At 41.6% G+C, this 10,730-nt stretch overlaps 1 protein-coding gene across 1 annotated transcript in view; it reads left to right on the top strand.

Annotated features, from left to right (window-relative positions):
• Nucleotides 1–6,793: 6,793 nt before the first annotated feature.
• Nucleotides 6,794–10,730, top strand: part of myo10l1 (myosin X, like 1) — a 31,889-nt gene continuing 27,952 nt past the window's right edge. Inside the window, exons 1-2 of the mRNA XM_070842425.1 lie at nucleotides 6,794–6,880; nucleotides 7,369–7,467. Of these exons, the coding sequence (XP_070698526.1) occupies nucleotides 6,794–6,880; nucleotides 7,369–7,467 (186 nt within the window). The remainder of the gene's footprint in view (nucleotides 6,881–7,368; nucleotides 7,468–10,730) is intronic.

Raw genomic sequence — 10,730 nt, 5'->3', positions numbered from 1 at the left:
GCTTTAATCTGACATTTTCAAGACAAATTGTTTAAATTGACATCTTTTTGTCCGTCCAACACTCCGAAATCCAAAGATATTCAGTTATATTTACCTTGCATGTCTGGGTGCCTGATCTTGTTTGAACAGTGTTTTCCTGTAACTGTAGATGCAGCATGATTTTTTTGGACAATAAAGTATTTTAGCAATCTAAAACGTCACATGACAAGCTTTGGTTTTGTTGCATCAGAATCCAAAATCAATACTTTGCAATGAAGTTGGCGTCGTTCCTCTGCCACATAGCGCTCCCTACACAAACCTGAGGGGAGAAATCAAAACATTTCTTTTCCTTTCCTTTCTTTCTTATCCAGAAATGGGATGTATTCTGTGTGTTGGATTTAAACGCTGATGTCGTCCCATGCAAACATTTTATCATTCTGGGCAGAAAGCAAATCACAAAAATACCATTTAAGATGCAACTTGCTGCTAGATAGTAGCTGGAGGGAAAATAACTTTTTGACTTTTTCCCTAAGGTGTGTGTAGGGAACACTATGTGAACGAAGCATAAGAGTAATGTGCAGAGTGCTGAGGTTTCAAATGAGCCCACAATGAAGTTTGGCAGTCTTACAGTGAGATGGTTCAGGAAGAAATCCAGTGTAGAGCAAGCAGAGGTCAACCCGTTTCTTGGGGTACTTTAAGAAACAGGTGCATCTTGCTTTTTGTAACAAGAAAAGCTCTATCACAATTACTATTGTTGCCACTGTCTTCACAAAAAGAGACAAGATCATTCCCCAAAATCAGAGTTAGCCAACCAAGACCTTTTAATGAAAATATATTTGTATGTTTGAGTATACAATTATGTTATTTAAACTTAATTGTTTCAAACAGCATATTGTCCAGAGAGAGAAATATAATGTAATGTTAGATGTTTGATTTGTGACCATGTGAATGCTATTGTTGCCCCCAGATGCTTTTTTAATACCTGCAGAGTTGAATTTCAACTGTAATCTCTTTCACTGACAGATGTGACTCATATAGGACAGGTGACACCACACACACACACACACACACACACACACACACACTGTCGCACATAAACACATGCTTTTGTTCTCCTTCCAGCCGCCATAATCTGCTGAAAGCCTCGCTGTCCTGATTGTATTATCACCTTTAATGGAATATTACTGACACAGTTTAGGTCCCTGACACTGGGCCAGGCTGCAGTAGAGGGGATGGATCAGAGAGGTTTATCACAGTAATGTCAGAATAAAATGGCAAAAGCAGTTAGTCACCTTTAACACGCAGCACACAGACACAAATTCACCAGCCTCCATGAAAGCGAATGATTCGAACAGGAACACTAGATACCCTGACCTCCACAGTACACATCCAGCTTCACTGTAAAAAAAGAATTAGAAAAAAACAACTTGAGTAAAAAAGCATGGCAGAAAATATTAGAGATAAGGAGACACAAGATTAGAATATTGATATTGCGATCATTTTGATGTAGCTTTTAACATCCTTGTGAGCTGTTTTGTAGGATCGTCTGCTTCTTCTTCACTGTTCGCTCTTGTTCATGTTTGGTCTAAAACCACCTTAACGCTTCCCTCAAATGTCATGTCAAATGTCAAACATCTTCCATGTGACTGACAGTGAAAGATGGATGTTCCTTTTTAAAAAATATGAGTTTATTTATTTTTTTTAATCATAATGAACGAGAAGAAGTCTGATCAACCGTAATGTGATAGAAATGTATTTTGAATTCTAAAAACATCAATAAACATTACAGAACAACATACCACTTCGATGTATCACTGATCCTGTGCACATCAGGCTGTAACATCAGGAACCAGCCCTCCATCCAGGACTGACAAGAACCATATTGGCTCAAGGGCCCCCACCCCCTCGCATGATTAACTCACATAAGCACTTACAACCACGCCCACATCCCCTCTCTTATGGGACATCCATCATTATAGGGAGAGCAGAAGCTGTGTAGGTGGAGAATTCAGGTCGTTACTAACAAACTTGGTGGATCTCTTCTTCACAGTGTTAAAAACTTTGCCTGCTTTTTTGAAAATAGGAGAAAATAGAGCAGCAATGTGAGAAATCTGACTGATATGATATTATCATGCTGAATTATTGATAGCTGGTTGTCCTTTGTGAGTCTTGAAGGTGTCTCAAGTGCAGTTTTAACATCATGGTCTGAGTAACTGTAGTCACTGAAGGAAAGCAGTTAGACAAAGAGAGACAGACATGTTCAAAGTCATCTCTAAATGCACCCCTGACCTTTAGTCTCCAGAGATCCTACTGTGTCTTCCCACATCCACGCTGGTCTTTAGTTTTCTTCCATTAGCTGCTGACTGGTCAGCTGTTTCTGTCATCATTTATTCACGTCTCCCTCGTTTCTGTCACTCTGCGTCTTCCTCAGCCACCTCTACTTTTAACCTTCGCCCCCATTTTCTAGTTTTTTGTGCATGACCTACTATCATCACCATTGTCCCTCTTCACTCCTGTTTCTCAGTCGTGTCTGTCTCCTCCGCTCTGTTCTCCTGTCAGTCGACGACAGCCAGGTGGTCGGATGTGTTTCTGTTCCTGTGACTCATTCCTTTTTTTCTCTTTCTGTCTGTGTCATTCGTTCATGTTGCCTTTTATTATTTTCTTCTTTTCGTTTTAGCCAGCTAGCCATGTGGCTCAAGGGATGGCAACGTCCATCAGTCCACTGCTTTGGTTCACTCTGAAAAGTCTCAACAAATGAGTTGATGCATTAATGTGGAATTATGTGCAGACGTTTGTGGTCTCCAGAGGCTTTGGCCATAGTGATGTGCCACAAATGATGGCAAGGTGTCTCACCTGCCAGTGTGAGCAAATATTTTGCTCTCTCTTGATTATCAACTTTTGACTCAGACAGCCCAAAATCACAGTGTAAAGGCTTCTTTAACTTACTGTGTCCTTCATGTGTTTTCCTTTACGTTATTTTCTGTTTTGTTTTATTATATTTCCATTTGTTATATTTGAGGAAGAATTAAACGCTACATTAGATTCAGACTCAGAGTGACATGTGTGAGCATCTGTATGTGCTGTTTATGTTGTTGTCTTTTATGTAACCAGATGCTCAGTTGACATAAATTGTATATTTGAGTCGGTGGTCTGTGTTTGTCGGGGTGCGAGCGTCCCTCTGAGGGATGGGTCCTTCATCAGAAACTCCAGGGTCTCCAGGGTGATGCCTCCACCAAATGGCATGGGCGTCCATGTGATCACCCGAGCAGAAACAAGGCTTCTATCAGACACACACACACACACACACACACACACGTTCAGGCTGTTCAAGCGACTGGGCCAAATGCTCTGGGGATGCTCTCTTTTGTATGTTCAGTAATGAAAGATTATTAGATGGTCAGGATTCTCGTAATAGTTCTCCCATTTTTTTCCTTGGTGTATAATCAATGTTAATGTTTATGCAGTGTGAAAATCAAATTACTGAGATAGGAATTGCCCTAAATAGTCTTTAACACCGAACATCCCCTTACCTTTGTTGCTTTGTACAAGTATGCTTTAGTCGTGTGGTGAATCAGCTTCAAGTTCAGTCTGTCTGTGTTGGGACAAGATTCGAGAGCCAAATGGTATTTCATTCATAATCTATGTTGTCAGAAAATCAAACAGACAAGAGGAACAATAAGCAAACACAATGGGAATTTGGTTATTTATCGAATTTGCCGTTTGGCAATCCTTCAAAGAGGACTACATCTCACAAGCTCAGCTGTCAACAGAAGATTTTCGTTTAATAAGGATCCACTAAGAATGATTATTAGGTTAGGCCTATATGAGGCAACTGTGTGGCCTGTTTCTTGTCTCAAATGTAGCCAGGCATGAATGCATTCAACGTTTTGAAGAACAGCTGTCGATTTGAACAAATATTGCATTCGTCCAATCAGGTGCAGAATAGAATCATGTCAAATGTAGGAAAAAAGCTATTAATCATCTAATGCATAGGTTGCTTAAAATTAAACTACTGTTACAGAAGAACCAATTATTTCCCTTAACTTGTATAAATAAATCAAACAGCCTTCCTTGTGCAGTGTGTTTTAGTGCTCTGTCATCTCCTGTTGGTCAGAGGGAGTGGTGTGAGGTCAGGGGTCATGTTTGAGAGTAAAGTGACAATTGATGTTGGCTGAGGTTAAATGGAGCTTGACGAAAACATGATGGACGAAGCTGGAGGCCCGAGTTTGACTGCGGTTTGGTTTGAATGTCATAAAGCGGGGTGGTGATTAACAAAGGTGAGAGATGTGTGAAAGCATGTGCGTGCCAAACCTGTGTTTTTCACTATACATGCAGTTTTTGGCACACAGAAAGCACTGGAGTTTATTGTCATGCATGGCCATTCCTGTCTGTCTGGACCAGTAATAGACAAGGGGGAGGGGAGGAGGACACAAAGAGGAGGAGGAGGAGGCGGAGGAGTACAAGGGTGTTGTTGGGTATAGGTTGTAATGCTGGCAGGTCATTTATAACTCTCCCTTTGCAGCATTTACCCCAGAGATAGCACATGGCTCAGGCAAAGCACATCGATCTGGGACTGGAGACCAATTTACTTAAAGAGGAGACAGACAGAGAGCGACAGAGAAAGCAAGAACATGCATTACCAGACCGGACCAGTATTAGAGGATTAAGTGGGTCATTTTATCAGTTAAAACAGGATCTAGTGAGGTACTGTTGACCTGTAAGCATAGAGCCTCAGGCTGGGGGGGTCATCAGGTCAAGTCACGGCACCGCCACCATTACAATGGCTCTGTGTGCTGGAATCTGACAGGCGGACGAGCTGGAGTTAGGGATGAGACAGGTGGAGTGACTGCAGGGAGAGAGAGGATCTAGAGGAGCGATGAGGGGGGCTATATATAGAGAGAGTTGCTGAGGAGAGAACAACAGAGAGAGAGAGAGAGAGAGAGCGAGAGAGAGAGCGGTGGAGGCTCCTGAATTTTTCAGTTGTCAGAGTGATTCTAGATGTACGAGTCTTGTTCGCAGAAAGATTGGACTGAATTGGCATTAGATGTAACATGCAGTGAATTTAGACTTTTTTCGGCAATGATGAAAGTCCAGGTGAAGCTCAGTGATCTGTTGATGTGTTACAGAGTCTTCAGGCTCTGTGAGGCAACATTCTATATATGTCTTCCAGCTTTTTGTAAAACACAAGCAACACCATAATGTGTTAGTTTGTACAAAACAAAACATTTCAGAGAGAAACATCAGAAAAGCTTTCAACTTTTTAAAACTGTTTATTCTGGTTCACATGATTATACAACTTGAATAACCATCTTTGTTTTGAAAAAAGAGATGCAACTTGGTAAACAGGTCAACATTTCTTCATGGAGTTACGGACAATGCATGCTACAGTTAATGTGATACTCAGAAGAACAGCCATGTGCATTTTCTGTTTTATTTCTGCCATTGCCACTGATGCAAAGGTTGAACTACAAAGAAAGCTTAAACTCTGTGTCCAGAAACACCAAACCAGACATTGTTCCCCTAAGCCTTACCTTGAGCTACTCACAGTGTGTATATATAGTTACTGTATGTGTGTGTGACTGATTTCTGCCTGGTTAACTCCATAGCCTGGAGCTGACTGGTTTTCTAAGATCATCAGTGTGTGTGTGTGTGTGTGTGTGTGTGTGTGTGTGTGTGTGTGTGTGTGTGTGTGTGTGTGTGTCAGACTGATATGCAAGTGCAAGAAAAGGACCAAAAAGAGAGAGAAGGAGAGGAAAATGGAAGAGATAAAAGTTGTCAGGGAATGCTTTTGGGGTGAGAGACCATCTGTTGCTAAAACAATTCATTCCCTCCCCTCCTCTGCTGCTTGGTTCATTCAGATGCACACATCTGGTGTCCCACTGAGTCTTTTCAGCACTCAAACTTTTCCTCAAGCTTTAGACTTAAGTAATTATGTCTGGAAACATTGTTCCTATAAGATCGTCTAAATATTAATACTTTGCCTCAATCCATTAACAGCAGAAAATATAACAGAGAATGTAAATGGAATAAAGTTTTAATTCTGCTTGGCCTTAACGGCCTGTTTGGACTGTAAGATGACAGCAAATTAGTGAAACGTGCCCATCACACTTTCCTATAAGCCAAAATGGCATCTTTAAATGTCCAACTCCCCAAAACCTCAAAGTATTAAATTTACTGTAAAACAGTGAAAAACAGCAAATCATACAATGTAGAGGCTGAAATCTGTGATCTATTGAACATCTATTTAACTATTATATTTGTTTTGACTTGAACATGATCTCATTGTGATTTCATTTACAGCAGCTCATACTACTGTGAATTTACAAGACAGTAACTTGTACAAGTTTAGGGAGGGCATGTGGTCTGTTTCCTGTCTTTACAGTAGCCCTGTTGACTCCTCTTCTTCGTCTTCCACACTTCTTTCCTTCTCTATCCCCTCCTCTCACTGTTGCGCTGTGCCTCTTTTTAAGGGTTGGAGGTCAGAGGTCGGCGACTGTATGAAAGAGGGCTTTGTCTGTGTGGAAAGGTCTAGGAAGAGCACACTTCCTCTGACCCAGAGTCAACCACACACACACACACACACACACACACACACACACACACACACACACACAAACAGATGTCAGGCGTTGTTGCTTCACCTTAGTGGAAAGTCCAGATGTTATAGTCTTTTTCTCTCATTTAACACATCTGTCACGTCTCATCATACATACAGACTGTGTTGTATGTTGTAGAAACTAACCAAAGTCAAGAGTCTGGTTATGTTTGATCGGAACTATTCATGTGAAAGGGGGCAGAAATTGTTGTGCCGAGAATGACAGAAGAGGACGAGAGAATGAAAAGTTCAAACCCGGCTTACTTTCTTACCTCCATGCTGCTGTCCAGTCACAGTGTGAAATGGGTGGGAATGTTCGATTGTCACTTACCCCATAGAGTTTTATTCCGCTTGTTGTCTATAATCAGCTGGCTACCAAGATGATATTATCCTGTAGAATCATCATGATATTTTAGCGGCAAAGTTATCAGTTTACATAACAAACATCACAAGGAGACATTCTGTAATTTAAACTCTGTCAAGACATCCAAGTTGTGTGTGCTTGGCTGCTGTCCACAGATCCTGTTGGCTGTTGTGTTGTGCATCAGCAGTTCACTGTGGCACCCTTGACTTGAGCGCTGTACAGTCAGCTGTGAAGAACTGACTACTAGATCTGCCAAAACGACTCCCTGTGTACTCCAAACACATGTACCTTTCTAGATAAGAGCACGCTGAGCTGCAGAGCACCACTCTGGTCACCAGGAGGTTCATTACTTTATGTAACCAGTGCTGTTTTTTTTTTTTGTACTGGTTGCATGGGTTAACTGCAGTCTTTGTATGTGTCTGTGATCCAGGGTGCCCGTGTTTGGGTCAGGGAGAAGGAGCAGCTGGTTCCTGCCACGGTCAACTCCTGCGGAGATGGAACTCTTGTTCTCACAACCGACTATGGAGAGGTAAGACATGACACACACACCCCCACAGAAATATACCCACACTCATGTCTGTCTTGCCTGAACATGTTTGCCTGTAGCACATTTTCAAGTATTATCAAGCCAGTAAAGGCCTCTTTGGGACCCTCCATTTACTACAAAGTATTACTGTAAGTAGACAGCTGACAATGTTGAACAAGACATCACACTGTAAACCAAACCCTGCAGGTACAACTAAATTGTCTTAAGACCAAAGAGAGGATGAAAATATGATTTGCTGTTACTGAGTAGATTATTTAGGCCCATTCATTGGAGAAGTGGTATGATCATGAGAAAAAAGGTATTGTTCACCCCTCCCTCCTGTTACAGTACAGTCTAATGCACCACACTCGCCTTCTATAACCCCCTATGAGTGTCATGTTTTACCTACATTGTTCTATGACCTACATCACCTACACTGTAATGCCTTTGTTCGTCATCTGCGATGTGAAAACAGATGTCCACACAGCCAGAGAAAATGTGTGTCCTGGTGTTATACAGTCCGTGTCCCGCCAGGCTGCTGACAGCCTAAGAGTCAGTCACGCTGAACAATACACAAGTTTGTACTAACGTCTGGTTTCAGACTCTGTTTGTAAAAGTTTACAGCTGTAGCTGCTCTGGTTTGTGCCTCGGAGAAGCCACCAGTGTCTCAGTTCCACATGTTTTTCATTAAAGCTGCGATGATCAGGATGATCAATTTTTTATGTGAAGGGGAATGTTTATTTAGCAAGCTGCATAAACAGAAGAACATTGCAAACACTGTAAGGACTGAAAACACATTAAATTAGTAAAAAATCAGGCAGGAGAAGTACACAGTGTCAGCATTAATTACTGCTGAGCGAAAGCTGCAGTAGTTGCTTGCAATGTCATTTTGGCTGTGCATTAGTCTTCAGATAAAGGTCAGAGTAAAGGTGAAGCAGCTGTGCAGGTTCATCCTCTCCTGTGTGGATCAATAGAAACTCCTGGTCATGATGCTCCACTTTCCTGCCCCATTTCCTTCCTCCTAATACATATGCAAAATTCATCTCTGACACACATTCAGCCTCCAGAGGAGAACTAGAATAGATGGAGAGTATTATGGGAGCACAAATGCACATGCTCGTTTCAGCACGTCAGATGTCAGGACAGCGTTGCCACAGCCCAACCCTGTAACACCACACCCCTGCCAAAATAATGGAATTGAATGTTTAAATCTCATTATGAGTATGCGTGCGCTCATCTAATCTGTATCAGAGCAAGGACATGCACACGTTGCTCTTTGGATTTAACGTTTTTTTTGATGGCTGATGTGTTTGGCATACACACAAACACACACATGCGCTCCAGTTGGCAGCATTTAGATGGAGCTAATAATAGCCTTGGTGCTTTAGCCTGAATTCAAGAGTCTCAATCCTCCCTTTATACCCCCAAAGAGCATCCATGTCTATGCTCTCTTTCTCAGATGCACAATGAATTCATGTCTGGCCTTTAAGACACAAAATGGCCAAATGCTGCTCTAAAAGCATTTCATGTAGCTGCTTCACTGGGACAGACAGGCATTTCCCAAAATAGAGGATTGGTTACAGGAGCAGGCATTCTCTTTGCTCTGGATTATGAATGTCCTTAACCTCCCCAACCCCCATCCAGCTCTCCCTCCGTCCCTGCTTCTGCCCTCCCTCTCTGGTAGCTGTTGGTGTTTAAATGTTAGCTCTGCAGGAGGTGGTGAATATTTGATAGAAAATCAGCAGGATGGGGGGCTTTACCCTGCTGCAACAGAATCTGACCCATGCAAACAGTCCCAGGGTCCCATCGCTCCCTGTTGCTCTGCCACCGGCTCTCCTGTTCTTGGTCATAAATACATTTTTGGTTTGAATGTCCTTTGAGCCATGTGAGTCCCAGAAGCATTTTAATAGCCTAAAAAATAAAACATCTCAGGGAATAACGCAAAAAGTTAAGCCATGGTGGCTGGTAGAACTGAAAGCATGCAAGATTCTACAGCGTATTTTTTATTTTACCTTTCATTTCTCATACTCTCTTTCCCGCGGCCGTGTCACTCCGATTCTGTAATCGTCAGACCCTGACCCACTTCACTACATTACCAATTCTGGGTTACAAATGCTGTGGCTGCAGACGTGCAAGCCTTTATGTCAAATCAGCACAACTCACAACTACCAGGGGTATGTGCAAGCCTTTACATCATTCATCGTCATTTTTACTCTGCTTTCTCACCAGTGAGTTTGCGTGAAACAGGTAACACTTTTGCTTACAGCTCACCTGTGCCACATCAAGTAGGTACGAAACTATTAAAGCAAGTTTATTTTGGACATTTGGAGCAGCAGGCTGATTGATTCCTTGTGTTGTACATTTGAATTCTTCTATTCTGTCCTCTCATGTCAGTCATTTGTGACTAATCCTTTTTTCAACATGTTACCACAGTCATGGTACACTGTAGAGGACAGTGAACATCTACAGTCATCCAATTCATTTGCATGATACACAATCACCCAAATGTAAGCTGCTCTTCACTATTATGTGAAGATGTCAGGACCTTCCCTAAAGGCAAAGTGCCAAGCAAAGAGAACTGCAAAATGTCAGCCTTTGCCATCGTCATTTCAGCAAGATTAGATGTGTGTTGCTTATTTGATGAGATAAAAAAAAATGTCAAGCCTCGTGTCTACTCACCTTGCAAACCAAGTGTTTATGGGTATTTCTGTATATTTATGACATAGATAACCATAGACAAGGGTTGGAAGGCAAATTTACCATTAATACAAGAGCTAAAACCAATCCCACTGGATTTTGTAAAACCTCCTCCATGATGCGAGGTTTTACCTTTCCCTTTTAAGTCTGTATAGCTTTACGCATAGAAAATACTATTAGATTAGATAAGATTAGATGAAACTTTAATGATTCTGTGGTGAAACTGGGTCAGCAAAGAAGTGGATGTAGATAAATATAGACCAAATACATGGTATTAAGATAATATAAAGAATGAACATACCAATGGTAAAAACTAAAGGTAGACCATTGTAGTCATGATAAAACAAGCTCTGACTTGGCTCCTGGCTTGATTACCACAACTGTATTTTATTCATGTTAAAATAGGACTGTGGCCTATAGATGAAGGCAGAGCTGAAAATAAATTTTCAGGAAGATCAAAGTCTATATTTCCAATCGCCTATTTATAACCGGTCATGTTTAGGCAAGTATGCCTGACAGAGATCTTCCTGGTCTGGTTGCCATGGATACTGTCACAGAGTTAACGTCAC

Source organism: Pempheris klunzingeri, chromosome 13 (genome assembly GCF_042242105.1).
Source record: "Pempheris klunzingeri isolate RE-2024b chromosome 13, fPemKlu1.hap1, whole genome shotgun sequence".
In the NCBI taxonomy this organism is placed as follows: domain Eukaryota; kingdom Metazoa; phylum Chordata; class Actinopteri; order Acropomatiformes; family Pempheridae; genus Pempheris; species Pempheris klunzingeri.
Note: the sequence above shows the minus strand (reverse complement) of the source record. Positions and strands in the feature narration are given on the sequence as shown.